At 49.6% G+C, this 18316-nt stretch overlaps 1 protein-coding gene across 3 annotated transcripts in view; it reads right to left on the reverse strand.

Annotated features, from left to right (window-relative positions):
- Positions 1–1689: 1689 nt before the first annotated feature.
- Positions 1690–18316, reverse strand: part of CNNM4 (cyclin and CBS domain divalent metal cation transport mediator 4) — a 39839-nt gene continuing 23212 nt past the window's right edge. Inside the window, exons 2-8 of one of the 3 annotated variants that reach the window (XM_025464815.3) lie at positions 13141–13284; positions 12645–12779; positions 10691–10860; positions 10352–10448; positions 8396–8458; positions 4623–4804; positions 1690–4312 (exon numbers count right to left, since the gene is read on the reverse strand). In XM_025464815.3, the coding sequence (XP_025320600.1) occupies positions 4115–4312; positions 4623–4804; positions 8396–8458; positions 10352–10448; positions 10691–10860; positions 12645–12779; positions 13141–13284 (989 nt within the window). In that variant the 3' untranslated portion in view covers positions 1690–4114. Of the gene's footprint in view, positions 4313–4622; positions 4805–7756; positions 7985–8395; positions 8459–10351; positions 10449–10690; positions 10861–12644; positions 12780–13140; positions 13285–18316 lie in introns of those variants that run through there. The other 2 variants (XR_003143319.3, XM_025464819.3) reach the window with 2 other exon arrangements.

Raw genomic sequence — 18316 nt, forward strand, 5'->3', positions numbered from 1 at the left:
CCTAAGGATTCTACAGAAACACATTTGCTAGGTCATGGAAATAGTAAGAAAAAGTGTAGGCACTGTGACCACAATTAAGTAAAACGGGTGGAAGGCAACATGCAAAAATGAGCAGACCCATTGTGGATAATCAAAAGAAAAAATACTTTGTGAAAAACTCCTCAAAGGATGGTGAGAATGTCTCTTCAACGTTGTAAATTCAGCGCTGTGACTAGGCCAACCACGTCTCCATGTTTTTGGTTTTTATTATCTAGAGGGTGCTATGCCTCACTTACGAGCCAGCAGAAGCAATGACACTACTGAGCCTTTCCACTGGATCAGCATGCCTCCTTTGAAGAAAAAAAATTATGGATTCACACTTCTGTCTCCCAAGTCCACATAAAACGCTGACACTGAAATAGAATGGATGACATACTTGAAAGTTATGTGCCTTAAAATTTATTAATTAGCAAAGAGGGACGCCTGGGTGGTTCAGTGGTTGAGCATCTGCCTTTGGCTCAGGGTGTGATCCTGGATTCCCCGGATCGAGTCCCACATCAGGCTCCCTGGATGGAGCCTGCTTCTCCCTCTGACTGTGTCACTGCCTCTCTTTCTGTGTCTCTCATGAGTAAATAAATAAAATCTTTAAAAAAAAAAAAAAGATAAATACAAATCCTCATTTTCATATCTGACAAACGCTATGGAGAAAAACAAAGCAAGATAAATGGACAGAGGGACTGGGGCCACGCTGTTTTAGATGCGCTGACCGGGGAAGTCTTCTCCAAGGAGATGACATTTGAACGGAAGCTTAGATGAAGTGAGGGGGTGAGCCTCACAAAGACTTGGGAGAAGAGTGTTCCATAGGGTGGAGACAGGAAATCCAAAGGTCCTGGCATGACTGTCTCCCTCAGGGACTCTTCCTCACTACACTTACTGAGGGGTTGGTGGCACCTGGCACGTAGCAGGACCTGACACGTGTGTGGAACATATGGGCGGATGAAATTTATTCTGTCTACCTATATACACCAGCTTTTGCATCTGTGATTTTATCTGAAATGTTCTTTTTTTTCCTGAAGTGTATCCTTTTTTTAAGCACTAGCCACCATCTGTCTGCTCTGGTAAGCCTGGCTAGCCTGGGCCCCTGGTCGCAGCACACTTGACTACACACCACAGCCACACAGTACAGTACATATGGGCACCACATGAGTCTGCACACAGATACCTCAGGAGTGAATGCAGTGGGGTGACTCTCAGAGGGGCTCTTCAGGGGTTGAGCTGTCCAACTTTGAGGCCACCACCAGTTCATGAGCAAGGACAAAAAGGCAATTGCATGTTATGAAACAATGCAATCCTCCTTTTGAATCAAGCTCCTTTCTCCTTCAGCCCCCGGAGGGAGAGAGGAGGGGCTGTGTGCCCACTCTAACCACCTCCTCCAGTAGCTGCAGGCAGAAGACTATGGTGTCCATTTTTACAAGATTCCTCATTGTGGCAATGGAGCACACTTGCCCTGTACAGCTAACAGCAGCTGCTGTGACAACAACCTTGATTATATAGATTTTGTAGATCTCATTTCTGCTTCCTTTCTATTGTTAAACAGTCCCAGAATACTTGCCCCTTGCCCTGTCATAGGAGACAGCCGACCACAGCTACTACCTCTATGATAGGTACCGAATACCAACAGAACTCAAACAGGCAAATTGTAGACTCACCAAGATTTCATATTTCCTTTTTTATTACCAATCAAAAATAAATTCCATATATTGTTTAGCAAATATTATCATTGTCTTGTGACAAAAGACACAAGAGTCATAACAACAAAACTCCCCGAGAGTCAAACTCATAACAATGCCAAAATAAATCACAAAAATATACAAATTAAAATCTTATGCAAAATAAATATGAGTTATTTGCTATGGTGGCTGTGACTTGCCTACCCATTTGGAGGCCATTTGCGGAGGTCTCCCTTACATGGGAAGACCCTTACATGGGGGTGGGCCGGTTCCAGGGTATGGCTCAGCCCAGGAACCAGAGGTTGGAATAGGAAGTGAAAAATTGCACTGGGAGGAGGAAGTCATCGGACCAGTAATATTTGGAAATAATTATGACCCTCTGCAAGAAGTGATTAGAAGTGGGAAAAAGGGACGGGTTGAGGGACCATCTCTTGGTAGTAACTGTGTGTGCAAAGAGGTAGCTGTGGAAGTGTGTGCACCTGCTCCTTTTACTTCACACACTCACTTGGTTCAGGCCAATGCGGTTTGCTCCACTTGGCACTCAGGTATCTCAGGAACATAGCTTTACAAGCTCCCATGTGGACTCGGAAAGCAAGCTGCTCCTGTAGAAAACTGAGGGGTTTCCCCAACAGGGAATAAGGTCTGGTGTTTTTTCTCCCTCATGACTGAGAACCCATAGGTGTCCCCACCTTCTCTCCAGACTTTGAGGAATAAATTCTGTGACTAGGGAAGACTTCAGAACTGGCCAGGGGCAAGTATACTTGGTGCAAGACACTTCCTGGTCCCAAGAGTTAGGATTGTCCAGGCGCCTGAAAAACAGAGCACTTGGGGTGACAAATCACTGGCTGAGGAAAGGGTCAATAAATACTACTTAAGTGGAAGGTGTGCAGTCTCCCTTGCCTGATCTTGGGCCCTCAGCAACTGTTCCACTTGACAGAAGGTACCAACGGGCCAAAAGGGCCAACGTGGACCTTAGTCCCACAGCCTTTCCAACAGTGGCCAGCCTGGAGCTCTGCAGCAGGGCCTAATTCAGCCCCAGTGGAAAGGCACTGGGGTAGAATTTCACGTGGGGGTGGAACTCTCAGGATCCAGTACCACTAGCTTCAGCGAAGGCCAGGATGACAGCTCAGGTTAGGACTACACAGATGGGGGAAACAGGACGGCCAGCTATGTGCCTTTTAGGTGGAAACCTCCTTTCCTGGGTTTTATTAAGTGTGTGCACAAGGTTGGGTAAGCCTCAGCCACAGAGGAAAAGGCACGAAGAACCTGCTTAGGCTGGCTTCTGATATGTCCTGTTGTCCTTAATCCCCAAGAGGCGATGGGGTTTGGGGAGGAGAAGCAGGGAGTCTGGAAAGTAGGACTTCATAGGTCAGTGACTGACACTTGACTTTCATTGTGGGGATGAAATTGCTAACAACACAGATGCCCATGACCAGATTCCCTCCTGGAAATGAAAGGAGCTTCTTACACAAGTCACCTGTAATGTAGATGTTCTCCCGCCTGGGGGGAAACCTTTGGTAAAAGGGCAGGGTCTGGGGAGCACAGGGATGAGCAATCTTAAAGGTGTGAGACCCTGTTTAACACTTTGAATCAAACCAGTAGAGACAGGGATAAGTCCTCAGCCTAGCTCAACTCACCAGGAAAGCCATCAGCAGAGTTCTAGGAAATTCCAGGATCCAGCAGTTGACAGGAGTAGGTGTGCTCCTCTCTGTAGCTGGGAGTACCATGTCCCTCATCACAGTTACCCAGAATCCCTCAGCCTCAGCGACGTCAAACAAGCCTCAGTGCATGTGTCCAGGCAGTTGTTCTCAGCGCTATTTGGTTCTTTGCTTCTTGAAAGGAACTGTCTTGCTCCCAAAAGAAAACCTTCCTCCAGCAGGCCTCTAGGATACCATCTCTGGAGGAGGGGGGGGGAAGAGGGGGAGGAGGGGAGGAGGAAGAGTGGGCTCCCTGAGTCAGGGACATAAGCCAGAAGGTCATGGCTGGGAGCAGATTATGGCTATTGCTTCCCGGGGTGAGAAACCCTACCCCTTTTAATTAAAGTTTTTGTGGAAAAAATGTTGTTTTAAATAAAGTTCCTTAACCCTGTCTTCCCTTCCCCATTCCTTTCCCAAAATAATATTTAAAAAGAGGAGCAGTGAGCCTAGTTCAGAAATTCTCTCAGTAAAAAACCGCCTTGCTCATGGTAGCTGGCCCACTGTCCTGCCAGTCCAGCTCTGGGCAGCTGCTACCTTGGAGCTATTCAGAGGTCCCTGTCAGAGGCCAGACAACCCACACTGGGGGCCACCTGGCTGCTCAATTAGACAGGCTATCTGCACCCCTTCCAGCCTAACAGGCTCCCTATCTTCATGTGGGCCCACTGGGGAGACCCCCGCGGGGCAGGCGGGGGGCCCCGGGCCCTCCTGTCAGATGGCGCTCTCGTGGGAGGCTTTGTGCAGCAAAGAGTTGCGCTCATTGAGAAGAGTTGTGGTCTCATCTACCACGGGCAGCTCAGACTTCCCGGCTAAGTTGTCCGTGCAGATGGTGCAGCCATCCAGGGGAAACTGAGGGCAGTTCTCCATTCGTGAGGCCAGCAGCCCATTCTGGTACTGTTGCCGAGTGATCTGTAGGAGGAAGGGATGGGGTTCACAGAGGAGCAGGGACCAAGAGGCAAACTTCACAAGACCCAGGGAAACAGCTAGCCAGTGGGGGTGCTGGGAGTCCAGAAGAGAGGACATGATCAGCAGAAGTTTCTGCAAGCTTCTAGAAAGAGTGAGGAGCCAGAATAAAGTGGACACATCCTGGGCCTGGGCCCTTCATACCACATGTGGTGGATGAAAGAAAGGATTTGCTGATTCCTGAGGCAGACTGATCCAAATGCCCAGGGCAAGGAAGACAGCGCTGCCCAGATGGGAGACACACAGGAGCCCTCACCTTAATGTACTGGAGGTCCATGAGCGCCCGAACGCTGAAGTCGGAGATGTACTGGCCCAGGATGGAGCTGCCAAACTGGTTGCTGCTGCCTGCCAAGGTGGCTGTGCTCGAGAGTTCCGTGCGGTCCGGGTAACTAAGAGAGGCTGAGCGACTGAGGGTGGTGGGGTGGGATGGGGAGTGGTCTGTGGGGAGAGAGACGTGGTCAGGCTGGCAGCCCTGGTACCCCTCACAGCCTCTCGTCTAACCTGTCCTGTGGACCCCTGGGAGCAGGAGCCCCACCGGGAACGGGAACAGTTCTTGGGGACAAACAAGCTCCAACTGCAGAAAGTCTGACCTCCTCAAAGCCAAGGAGTTAGTCTGCTTAGAGGTGTTGTGCAGTAAGTATTAAAAAGCCTACCAAAGCAGAAACCAAAAACCAAAGACATGAAATTCATGTCTCCAGAACCCCTCATTTCCCCAACACCTCATCAGTCAAGGACAACACAGTGATGACCCCGCCACGGAAGACCAGGCACTGTCCTTGTCTCCACAGCAGCTTCTATCAAGGGACATACACTGCATACTTTTAAGTTACATTAAAAGGAAGAACATACAGTTTTGTACCCTCTCATGACGTGTCCACACAGACCTCTCAACATGGTGCCCTATTCGCCTCTTAAAATGCTTTTAAGAGGTCAAAAGTGTGCTCTGCGCATGATCTGTTCTGTGTGGAAGAGCCCTGCCCACTTGCGTCTGCTGGCCCCCAGGCAATCTGACAAGGGGGCCAGGCGTGGCAGGTCCCTGTCACAGGTGCCCAGAGCCCCCAGAGATCCAGGCCAGGCTGGGCCACGTCTCCCCTGCCCTGAGGCGAAGCCTGGGGGAGGCGCCTCTTTCTGTGAGGGGCAACAAGGCCTCCATGCAGCTGACTGTGAGGAAATGGGGATGACTCAACCACAAATGAGGAAGGAGCAGGCTCCTTATTTTGAGAAAGAGAATGTACCCATATCGGACATCATTAGCTCTTATTTTTGAGAACACTTAGAAAACCCTGAAATGCACAAAGTTAACTGTGAAGGCATGCTGGCTTCTTTTAAACAAACAGGAAGTGGACTAAGCTTATTTACTTAGTTGAGCAGTAAGTTACTAACTAACTACTAAGTTAGCTATTCTAACAAACAGCTGGGTGAAGAGAGCAAACATAAGGAATCCCGGTGACTGAAAGACCAATGCAGCTTTAACTAAGTACTGTCTTTGCGCTTCATTCCTAAAACTAGGAAAATATAGTCAGGATAATCTATGATTGATTGGGCAGTGTACAATCATTAGAGGATCACGTGTGTGCATTACTTATCCTAACTTATTAACATCTCTAAGTTCTAGAAAAGAAACACAAATATTATGGATATTACCTAATATTTCACATTAATCATCTGGATGATGGAAAGCTTTTGATTAATGCTTATTAACACTCGAGAAACTGAATTTAAAAACAACACAAATTAGTGATGCAGTCTTTTAAAAATAGAGGCCCTAAAAAGAAATATACCAAAATACGAATTGTTTATTTCTGCATAATGAAATTATGATACTACTTAATTGCCTATTTTTTTAAAGATTTTATTTATGTATTTTAGATGGAGAGAGAGTGCGAGCAGGAGGGGCAGAGGAAGAGGGAGAGAATCTCAAGCAGACTCCTTACTGAGTGAGAAACCCGATATGGGGCTTGATCCCAGGACACTGAGATCATGACTGAGCTGAAACCAATACTTCCTAATTTTCCTGAGATTTTTTTTACCTCTTTTCTCAATTTTCTAAATGAGCTATACCACTTTTATGATTAAAACAGAGTAAGTGGTGCTGGCTGGCTCAGGTGGTAGAGCGTGCAACTCTTGATCTTGGAGTTTGAGCCCCAAGTTGGATGTAGGGCCAAATAAGATCTGGTGCACCTGGGTGGCTCAGGTGGTTAAGCACCTGACTCTTGATTTCAGCTCAGATCATAATCTCAGGGTCATAAAATCGAGTCTCATGTCAGGCTCCACACTGGGCATGGAGCCTGCTCCAGATTCTCATTCTCTCTCCTTCTGCCTCTCCCTCACACTCACTCACTTGCTCTCAAAAAAATAAAAATTAATTATATTAAATTGTAACGAGATAAAATAAAACAGAATAAATGTGTAAAAAAAGTTTTTTGTTTTTTTAAACTTGGTAATTTCATTTCTGAAAGGATATCCTAAAGACATAATCATAAACACAGAGAAAGTTTTCTCATAAAGAGGTTTACATCATGGTGTTATTGAGAACACAGATCCCAATGACTTTACATGAAGGAGGGATAACAAATGAAGGCACGTGTGCTTTGGGAATACTGTATGGTTCTAACTAGAAAGCTTATGGAAAAAGCATCTCTGTTCCTGTGTTAGGTCAAAACAGCAGGATCTAAGCCATGGATGCATGAACTCCTGGCCAATTCGAAGCAAGAGCAAGTGCAGAAGAGAGAAGGAGACTGAGGTGTTGGCCAAGGAGGACAAACATGGTCCATTCTGCTGTCGTTAGACATCATCCACTCAAAAAGGCTGTTAGCAGCGTCCCACTTCCTATTATAGCCAAATTATAGCCTATTATAGCTGTTTGAAAAGGGCAAGTGACTTCTAAGTCACCTTTTTACCTTTCTTTTTTTTTTTTTTTAAAGAGAATCAATAGTAAAATATGCTTGGTACAGCTGAGAAGAAAAAAACCAAGCTGTACAAATATAAAATGGGCAATGATGGACTCTGGTCATAGGATTTTAGGACTGTTGGAGCCTCAGGAGCTGCTTTATATTCCACTCCAAGACTGGAGCTCAAAGGCACTTGTAAATGCTCTTAACCTCCTCAGGGCTCACCAGGCCAGGCCAGAATTCTGATGGGGAGACCAGCACTTTCTGCCACCCTCTGCTGCCTCCATCTAAACAGGATGGCAGTCCCTTGAAATGACTGAGTCCGGTCAACCAGTTGCTGGCTATCCTGCATAAGACTCAGGGGTATAAAATATCAAAGGCCAGAAACAGCATGTAGCGTTGGGCCTTTGCCTTGATACTTTCTGATTGGAACATCACGTTTTAGTTGTGATCGAGAAAAGAATAAATAAAAATTGAGCTCTAACCAAACATTTCATACCCATTCTCTCACTGCTCCTGACAATTCTAAGAAGTGGGCGCGTGTATTGTTCCCATCAGACATGAGGGAACAAAAGACTGAGAGTAAGTCAGCTCCTGGAATCATTTTAGCTAACAACTGCAGACAGCATTCAAACAGGGCAGTCTGCCCGGGGCCGCACTTCTAATGCCCGGCGGCTGCCTCCCCCTGGCAGGCAGACACCAGCAGCCACAGAATGAAGAGCAAAGCCTGTGAAGAAAGGAGGAAAGTTTTTTAGAGAAAGCTGATGAGATGAAAAAGCATCCTGATGTGTGTGAGAGGCCTTGATTGGGGGCGGGGGGGGGGGCAGCTGGGCTCACTTGGCCTGGCCAGAAGCAACCCTCCCTTCCCACCCTGTGTGTGTGTGTGTGTGTGTGTGTCTTCTCAGGACAGAAGACCTTGAGGAAGCCCTTCCAGGACCAGGGCAAAGCCACCCAGTAACTGGGCCTGAGGCCAAGCAGAGCCGGTGCAAATCAGGATGGCCCACAAGTGTGAACAGGTGGGATACCCCAAGATGCACATGGGGAGCCCCAGTGCCTGCTGGGAGAGGTTAATAGAGCTGTGGTGTGTGGGCTCAGGCGATAGATGGCAGTGCAAACTTCTCCAGCCATGCCATGTTACCTGAGAGCCAGGAGAGCAGGGAGTTCCGCTTGCCAGGCGGACACCCGACCTGGGTTGAAGGCACTGGAGCAAAAGAGGAAAAGGTCAGCGACGGGGAGGGTGTAGGAGGCAGAACATGGAACCACGGGAACAGGACAGAGAAGCACACCTGCTGGGGGCCAGGCTCCCTTAGGCAGAGGGGGCACAACAGAAAGGGAGACATAGCTGATGGGGAGGGAGCTTAGGGCAGACCTAAGCCCTGCTCAAAGATGGCCAGAAGCTCCCCCAGTGAAGCTAGGGCCCCCCAGAAGCCATCCCTCTCCCTTCTGGCCACTCCATGTGGGAACTGAGTGCCTCCAGGTCAAAGGATGGAGCTGAGGACCCTGACCCAAGCATCTGAGGCATCGCTGCAGAGAAAGAGTGCCTGGAAGAAATGTCCCATGACTGCGTGCCCTTCTAGACAAGATTTCCCCCAGCTGACTGGCGAGAGGTGCTCCTGGGAGGGGCTGGGAAGTCCTCCATAAGGCGAGGCATCCAGGCAGGGGCCCCCTGCTCCAAAACCCTTCCTTGGAGCCTTGCCTCCCCACTGCTTCCTTCCTGGAGCCCGCTCACACTGGGAGAAGGGCAGAGCTGTGTCATACCAGTGGAGAAGCTGAGCTGTATCAGTATACAGGGCTGCCCTGGGCCTGCACAGCATCCTCTTTGTCAAAGGACAGCAACAGGCCTAACACAGAGGCTCTCCACCAGCCACACCACACCTCGGTGTGTGGCCTGTCCCCCAGCAACAAAGTGGACGTTCACTTTCCAGTCTGTGGCCACCTGGAGTCCTACTCAAGGCGCAGAGGGGGCACACAACTAGCAAGCAGCTGGTCTGGCAAGACTTGGGTCTTGCCTACAGGGTGCCCACTCTGGCCACAAGGCCCCTCTGGTAAAGCGAGCCTGAGCCACCCAGGATTAGAGAAGCAGAAGGCACCAGGGTGGCCAGAGTGGCCCTTCCCTGGATTTCCCACAACGTTTCTCGGAGGGGTGTGTCCAGTTCCCTCTTTGCCCCCAGTCCCTTTATGTCATCAGAACCAGCCCTTGGGATCCCTGGGTGGCGCAGCGGTTTGGCGCCTGCCTTTGGCCCAGGGCGTGATCCTGGAGACCCGGGATCGAATCCCACATCAGGCTCCCAGTGCATGGAACCTGCTTCTCCCTCTGTCTGTGTCTCTGCCTCTCTCTCTCTCTCTCTCTCTGTGTGACTATCATAAATTAAAAAAAAAAAAAAAAAAAAAAAAAATTTAAAAAAAATAAAACCTGAGGAGCGATTTAAAGCATTTAAAAAAAAAAAAAAAAAAAGAACCAGCCCTTAACCAAAAGGTAGTGGCTAAGCCTCCTGAAAAGTCAAGCCCATCTGCAAACTGCCTGGCAAACAGGCCCTGGCTCCCAACCATGGATATCCTGGACCCCCTCATTCCCCCTACACCTCAATTCCCCTGCCCCAGTCTCTATGAGCAAGACCCTGCAGCCTCCCTCCACCTGCCTTCTCTCACTCTTCTGGCTGCTATAGCTACTTGTCCAGCTGGCTCAGTCTGCTCTCACACCTCCCCTTCCTCAAAGGCCATTAATGGCTTCTTGCTTCCTATCACAACCCAGTGCCATCAACTTTTGGGGGCTCTCCAACATGCCCTTACTTCCATGGTTTTCTCCCCCACCCCTGCCACCACCACTCTGGCAGGTTGGTCTCACATCTCAGGACATATTCTCAGCTCCCTGCAGGCTTTTGCTCAGATTCCCATTCCCACCTCTTCCTGCCCACTCTTGGGGTCCTGTTTGAAACAGCCAGGTACTACTCTTCCGGACTACCTCCACTAGGCCCTGGCAGCTCTGGCCCTCTCCTCTGAGCCACTTGGACTGCCCTAGGTTCTGGGGTGCCAATACAGGTCTCCCTCCATCCAGGTATGCTAGACGGCAGCACAGATGCAGTCCACGACTCACCAGTGGTGGGCGAGGACAGAGCCATGGTCCCATAGTAGGAGAAGGCGCCTGTCTCAAACTTCATGTTCTCCTTGCCGGCCTCCACCTCCACCTTCCCCTGGAAGAACACAGAGTCAAGGTGACAAACAGACTGAGAAGGAAAACTCAACCAAGGAAAAGACCAATGGAGGCAAGAGGGAGAAGTGAGGGCAAGGAAGAGTTGGTTCCAGAGCCCTGAATAGCTCAGGCACCCTGACCTGGAGGCTCAAAGGTGGCCTCTCAGGAGGAGGATGGGCAAAGGGGGAGCAGAGGCTTGGGGCAGGTGAAGTGGGGAGAGCAGGCATAGAGCAGGCCACTCACCTGCAGGATGAGGATGAAGTAGTCGGCCGGCTTATTTCGGGTATACAGGTAATGGCGGATATAGTATTTGTTGTGCTCGTCAAATTTGAGTTCCTGAATGACATCTGGGTACTTGAGCAGCCGAAGCAGGATCTTCTCTGATATCAGAGAGGGGCTGAACTGGGGAACCTCTGGAGAAAGAGAGAAGATGAGACTTCACAGGGGCCCTGGCCAGGCAGACAGGGAACACAGTCACTGTGCTTGCTTACTGCCCGGACCCTCCTTCCCTCTGGCTCTGCACCTCTGTGTGAAGGAAGCACCCTTGGATCCAGACTGGTCAGCCCCGAGTCTGCCTGCCCACCTGCCTGGGCCGCAATGGCAGCTCTTACACCGATAGTGCATGACCTTGGGCAAATTACTTAACGGGTGTTTCAGTTTCCCCATGGGGATTAAAAACTTCATAGGGTTGGGCGCCTGGGTGGCTCAGTCAGTTAAGTGTCTGATTCTTGGTTTCAGCTCAGGCCATGATCTTGGGGTGGTAGGATCAGGCCCACATTAGGCTCTGCGCTCAGTGGGGAGTCAGCTTGAGTTCTCTCCTTTCCCTCTTCTCCCCTGCCCCTCCCCTGCTCACACTCTAGCTCTCTCTCTCTAAAATAAATAAGTAAATCTTAAAAAAAAGAAAGAAAGAAAGATAAGAAAGAAAGAAAAAACTGCATACGGTTGGAGAGCCTGGCTGGCTCAATCGGTGGAACATGAGACTCTCAGGGTCACAAGTTAGACCCTGCATTGTGGAGACGCCTGGGTGGCTCAGTGGTTGAGCAGCTGCCTTTGGCTCAGGGCGTGATCCCGGGGTCCTGGGATCGAGTCCCGCATCAGGCTCCTTGCATGGAGCCTGCTTCTCCCTCTGCCTATGTCTCTGCCTCTCTCTCTGTCTCTCTCATGAATAAATAAATAAAATCTTAAAAAAAAAAAAAGCCCCCACATTATGTACAAGACTCCTTAAAAACAAAACAAAACCAAAACCAGGGATCCCTGGGTGGTGCAGCGGTTTGGCGCCTGCCTTTGGCCCAGGGTGCGATCCTGGAGACCCAGGATCGAATCCCACGTCAGGCTCCCGGTGCATGGAGTCTGCTTTTCCCTCTGCCTATGTCTCTGCCTCTCTCTCTCTCTCTCTCTCTTTCTGTGACTATCATAAATTAAAAAAAATAAATAAATAACAAACAAACAAACAAAAAAAAACCAAAACCAATACTTCATAGGGTCACAATGAGGTTAAATGGGATCATACATATAAAGCACTTAGACACATTCTCGGATGGAAAGTGCTCATAAATGTTACCATCATTATTATCATTAGCACCATCACCAATATCCTGGCAGGAAAAATAAAGAATTAATACACTTCAGCAAGTGAGGGCTGAGAAAGAAGTGAGACTTGGGGCGAGGGACGGAATAGGCAGGAGCTTTTCAAATCAACAAAGGGGCTTTGAATCAGGAGAAGAGGAATGTCATTGATCTAGAGGTCAAGTCCTGCTGGACCCCGCACATGCAGGCAGAGTGGAGTGGGAAGTGAGGAGAACAGCTGGATCCAGGCTTCTTGGAGAGCGTGAGCCAGATAAGCGTATGGGCCCACAGCACGTGGGAGGGCCTCTTTCTCCCTCCTCCTCCCCAGCATCTATGGTTCTGGGGAGCCCCAGTGCCCACCTCAGGTACTCCCAATGGTTCTTTTCAAAACGAACTTGGATGCTTCCTAGAGGTTTACAGCGGCAACCCATCAACAGAGAACAAATCACAGGGAGTGCCCCAGGCAGGGAGGGAGGCTGCCTTGACCCCTTTCTGAGACAGCCACATTTTCCCTCCACCCCTCACCTGCCACAGCCCTTGTCCCATGGGAGAAAGTAGCCAGAGGCCCAGAAGTCCCCCTCCGAAACTGTATCCCACCAACACCAGAACGTCCTGCCCTCCTTGCTCTTACCCGTGGCCAGGAAGCGATGAGCAGCCAGAAGCAGCTGAGGTGAAATTTTCACCTTGAGTTCATTGTCAGCATCCTTGAAGGCCGAGAAGTCGCGTTTGTTCTTCTCAGATACTCGTTTCCGGCTTCGGTTGTCAGCTGCAAGAGAAAGAATCTAGAACTGAGAACACTGTCCTCTGCTGACCCAGGGGCAGACTAGGACCTGCCTGCCAACTCCCAGCTCTGCAGTCCCTTCTTCCACACACAAGCAGCAGTGTCCTCCTCAGGGCAGGGCCCCCGGCTTGATGCTGAGGCACGAAAGCCAGAGGGAACAAAGGGGCCTCATCTCACTGATCCAAGTGGCGTGCCCACTGCTCACACTAGCCAGTGTGAGGCATCGAGTTCCTGGGTCTCAGAGTGTTGGGCCTCCCATTTCCCTGCACTGTGGCCTTCCAACCTAGGGACACCTAGGGTGTGAGCAGGGAAGGGGTTCCAGGCCTGTGGAAGGAATGGAACTCACTGTACATATCCGACTCGTCCAGGATCTCAGACTTGATGATCTCCTCAATGACGTCTTCCAGGGTGACAAGGCCCAGCACCTCATAGAAGGGGTCACCTTCACCCTCGTTGTTCACCTTCTGCACGATGGCCAGGTGAGACTTCCCTGGGGGGATGATGCAATGAGTCAGGCAAGAGCAAAGGGACCAGTCATGAGACGCCTCCACCAAAATGTTAACACATTTGGGGTCATGAGTCACTGGGGTAGGGTCATGAGTGGTTTTTTTTACCCTTTTCCGTATTTCCTGAAGTTTCTGCTGCAAACAGATATTGCTTTTATAAAAAGGAAAAACAAAAGGTTTTTGTTTTGTTTTGTTTTTTTTATCTTAAGGCATTTAATTAAAGACCTTTTGTTTCATTAGAATGAAAATGGCCAGGTCCTGCCCAGTGCTGTACATTAGGGTCTTTTGAGAGTCCGGGAGAAGGGAAAGACCCACACTGACAACCTGTGGACAGCAGAGCCATCGGTTGGAGACATGAGTGTGCCAACTGGACATGGGGCTCCTCAGACGGCCCCCGCTGCCCATGGGGCCTCCAGAGCCACATTCCTTCCCTCTGCTCTCCTTGGCAAACTCCCCAGCATGTACCCAGGGGCCGTGATACTGCCCAAGGCAATGGCTCTCAGTTCCCAAAACCATTAACAAATTAGTACAGGCTGTAATTAGGCCAGGCAAGTACTATAATTAGAGATGGGCCACCCCTCCAACCTAAAGCAAGAGAAAGTTAGAAGGTAGAGGGTGGGGAGGAAGGACCCTCCAGAGAAACTTTGTGGGGTGGCAGGACATTCTGGGCCTTCCTTCCAGATTTGTACTCGGTTCTCATGCCCCTCGCCCCAGTGCATTACAAGAGGGAGGCAGCCAAGGGCTGGGCCCACATTTCAGCTTGGATGGAACTGTGTACCCCACACACGAACACACGTTTGGAGCAGCCTAAGGGGAAAAGCCCTGGGAGAGCTAAGAAGGTCAAGCCAGGGTCTCCTGGGCAGCTTCCCTTCACAACCTAGTCTCAGGGCCCCAGTCTATGGACTTCTCTGCAGAGGGCATTTTCCAAGTCTCCAAGGCCATGAGAAATCCCCCAACCCCGGATACACTCCTCGAACTTCAGGGAGTACCAGATCTCAGGACCAGCGTTTTAAAAAAAATAAAATAAAGGAAAAAGATATCAAAGGATATACCACATGGGATGAAGGTGGGAGTGGTGTTCTGTGCAACTTTCACACACGTGCCAGTCACTGTGTGTGAAAGTATGCTCATCATACACTCATCTCCAGCTCCGAGTTATAAACTTTCAGCACCTTGCTAGAACCATGCACCCAGACCAGACCTAGACAGATCCATGGCTAGATTCAATCAAAAACTTATAGCTTCCCAATGTCTGCTAGATGTGAGCCAACGAGAGAACAAGAGGGCCGTCAAGGTTCTCCAGCGGGCAGCAAGGTACTCATCTGGCCCCCAGGCCTCTCTGCCTGCTGGAGGTTGCCCACCCTGGAATGCCTTCTAAAGACAGAAACAATGCTCTCAGTGGTCTAAGGCAGCCAGCTGCATAAACTGTGCCATCAGGCAGGAACCAGAGTTAAAGCAAAGTAGCTTTTACCACCTTCCAGACTGGCATGCTCTAAGATTGGTAATGCCCAGTGTTGGGGGAAACAAGCAAAACAAGCACACCCTCAGAAGTCCTCTGGTTGGTGGGCAGGTAAACGGGCGCATTTCAGGAGGCCTATTTGGCAGCATGACTCAAAACCAAAGGTCCCTAACCTGGCACTCATTAATTCCACTGGTGGGAAGTTGGATATAACGTTCCCCAAAGCAGAAAGACACAGAAGCAAAGAGGTTCATTAGAATGTTGTTTTTAACAACTCAAACCCAAAACAACCTAAATCAATAGCAGTGGAACTAGAAGGACTGACTGGGGCCACGACTGCTCTGGGGGAGAGGCCCTATTATCCCTCACTCTGTGCTCTTCTAATACTGTTCTATTTGATGGGCAGGTTTTACTCTAGAATTTTTTTTTCTAGAATTTTTTTTTCTAGAATTTTTTTTTAAAGATTTTATTTATTTATTCATGAGAGACACAGAGAGAGAGAGAGAGAGAGGCAGAGACACAGGTAGAGGGAGAAGCAGGCTCCATGCAGGGAGCCCGATGTGGGACCTGATCCCAGGACTCCAGGATCGTGCCCTGGACCAAAGGCAGGCATCAAACCGCTGAGCCACCCAGGGATCCCCTAGAATTTTTTTTTAACTGAGAAAAAAATCAGGGGAAAAACAAAAATTGAGGAACAAAGGGAAACTAGTGAGAGACCAGGGTGGGCAAGGACCCTCTGTGCCTAAACTGGCACAGACCCCAAGGAATTGGCACATTCCCAAGGAATGGGGTATGTCTGAATGTGGCTCAGTTAGCAGCGCCTTGCTCAGAGCCTAGAAGTCAGCACCCCCAGCGCAGAAGAGACACAGCTTCAATAACCTGAGAAAAATGTCCTTTTCCCTATGAACCTCCAATTAACCACAGGTTCACAGCAAATCCTGATGCACAGTCACGGGTTGCACTGAACTGCACAGGGAAAGGTTGGTGGCTTCCCGAAAGGGCAGAAATATCCATCTTGCAGAGGAAATGAGCTGATTCCTTGAGCCCAATCTTGCAGCCATCACAGTCCTCAGGCCTCCTCTCTGAGGCTCCTTTGTGTGTGGCATCACTGGTGCGTGCAGGTGCCCTCTAGAGACAGGTAACTCGTAGGTGTACACACCTGGGGCACCGCCAACAGTCACCTCTGTTCTGTGCACTAAGAACCCAATGTGTTGGTGCTGACTGTGGCTGGCCAGCTGGGACCCCAAACACAGATGCTGGGCTGAGGGACAGTCGGTTACCCTCTGCTGGCCCAGCCGTGGGACCCTGAACTGCGCTGCCCTTTTTCTAATTTGTCTGCCAAGAGGGGGCTTTTTTTTAATGTTCTTAGCAGAAGATTCTCCTCCTTGCCCAGAAAACCTCTTTTGCCAAGTCACCAATGACCTCCAGTGATGGGGTCTCATGCTCAGGCTGCAGCTTCTGACCAAGGGTCACTCTCCCCCGCTTGCTGGAAATCCTTTTTCTCCTTGGCTTCTAGCAACACAGCTCTCCTGGTGTTCTCTGACCTCAGGGGCTGCTCCTTCCCTCCGACCTTGTGAGAGGGTCCCAGGGCTCAGTCCTTGGACCTGGACCCTTGCCTCATGACTTTAAACACAAACTGTATGTCAAAGTCTCAAATAAACATTTGCAGCCCAGCCTTCTCCTGTACCCTCCAAGCTCTATACCTAACTGCTGGCTGACAGCTAACTAGCTCCTGGATCCGATGCCTAACACCTTGAACTCCACTTGGCCAAAACCAAGTTCTTTGAGTTTCTTTCCCCCAGCCTTCCCCATCTCTATCTATCCAGTAGATCAGGCCATGGGAGAGTAAACTGTGCTCCTCTCCTTCCCCACCCTTCTATATCCAACCCCATCAGATCCAACCCCATCAGATCCTGTCAGCTCTGTCGGCATGGGACACCTAGAACCTAGCCTCTTCTGGCAGCCTCTTCTGCTACTGTCACATTCTGGACCACATGCATCTCCATCTCATCCAGGCAGCTAGACTAGCCTCTAGTCAGCTCCCTGTCTTTTTTGTTGTTGTTGTTGTTTTTAGATTTTATTTATTTATTCATGAGAGGCAGAGGCATAGGCAAAGGAGGAAGCAGGCTCCATGCAGGGAGCCCGACAGGGGACTCGATCCCGGGTCTCCAGGAGCACACCCTGGACTGAAGGCAGTGCTAAACTGCTGAGCTACCCAGGCTGCCCGTCAGCAGCCTGTCTTATCCTGGACCCCAGGTCAGATCTCAATACAGCAGCAAGAGGAGCAAAGTCAGGTCACCTCACACCTCCGCAAATCCCACCAGCGGCTTCTATCTCACTGCAAGTAAAAGCCTCATCCTCCAAAGTGGCCTAGGTCTCCAGAGCCCTTGGTGCTGACCTCCCACATCCCTCCTCCTCTCTCTCTCTCCAGTGCTTGGGTGAGCCTCCTTGTTATTCCTTATATAAGAGGCTGCTCCCTTTGCCTGGCTTGCTCCTCCTCGACATAACCGGGCAGCTTGCCCTCACCATAGGTCTTCCTCTGAGGGCCTCAGTGAAAACTGCAACCCCTCTTCGAGCACCCCAACCCTAGTCACTTAGACCCTAGTCACCATTAAATCACTTAGAATAGTGCAGCCTGGGGGGCTCAGCGGTTTAGCGCTGCCTTTGGCCCAGGGTGTGATCCTGGAGACCTGGGAGTCCCACATCAGGCTCCCTGCATGGAGCCTGCTTCTCCTTCTGCCTGTGTCTCTAACCCGCCCCCCATGTCTCTCATGAATAGATAAATAAAATCTTTTTAAAAATAAATCACTTAGAATATAGGATATATTTATTCATTGTATTTATCGTTTATGCTAGATTTTGAGCTGCATTACAGCATGGGCTTTGGTCTGTGTCCCCAAAACTCAGAACAGTGAGGGGCACGCGGCAAGTGTTTAATGGATATTTGTAGAATAAAGGACTCATTCATGCAGATATTCCTTAGGAGAAGAAATGTAATCAATCTGAAGGGGGAAATGGATGAAGACTAGATAAGCATTCTTTTGAACTTTAGTAATTAAGAAGTTTCTGTAATTCAAAATCATTTTTAATGTACCTTTTAAAATAAAAGGGCCAGGGACACCTGGGTGGCTCGGCGGTTAAGCGTCTGCCTTGTCTGCCTTCGTCTGCCTTGTCTGCCTTGTCTGCCTTCGGTTCAGGGCGTAATCCTGGAGATTCTGGATCGAGTCCCACATCAGGCTCCCTCTGCCTATGTCTATGCCTCTCTCTTTCTGTGTCTCTCATGAATAAATAAACAAATAAAATCTTTTAAAAAATAAAATAATAAAATAAAATAAAATAAAATGGCCAGGGCAGCCCGGGTGGCTCAGCGGTTTAGCGCCGCCTTCAGCCCAGGGTGTGATCCTGGGGACCCAGAATCGAGTCCTGTGTCAGGCTGCCTGCATGGAGCCTGCTTCTCCCTCTGCCTGTGTCTCTGCCTCTCTCTCATAAATAAATAAAAATCTTTAAAAAAATAATAAATAAAATAGCCAACTGAGGACCCGTTTTTATGATCTTCA

The sequence above is a fragment of the Canis lupus genome, chromosome 10 (assembly GCF_003254725.2).
Source record: "Canis lupus dingo isolate Sandy chromosome 10, ASM325472v2, whole genome shotgun sequence".
NCBI lineage: Eukaryota > Metazoa > Chordata > Mammalia > Carnivora > Canidae > Canis > Canis lupus.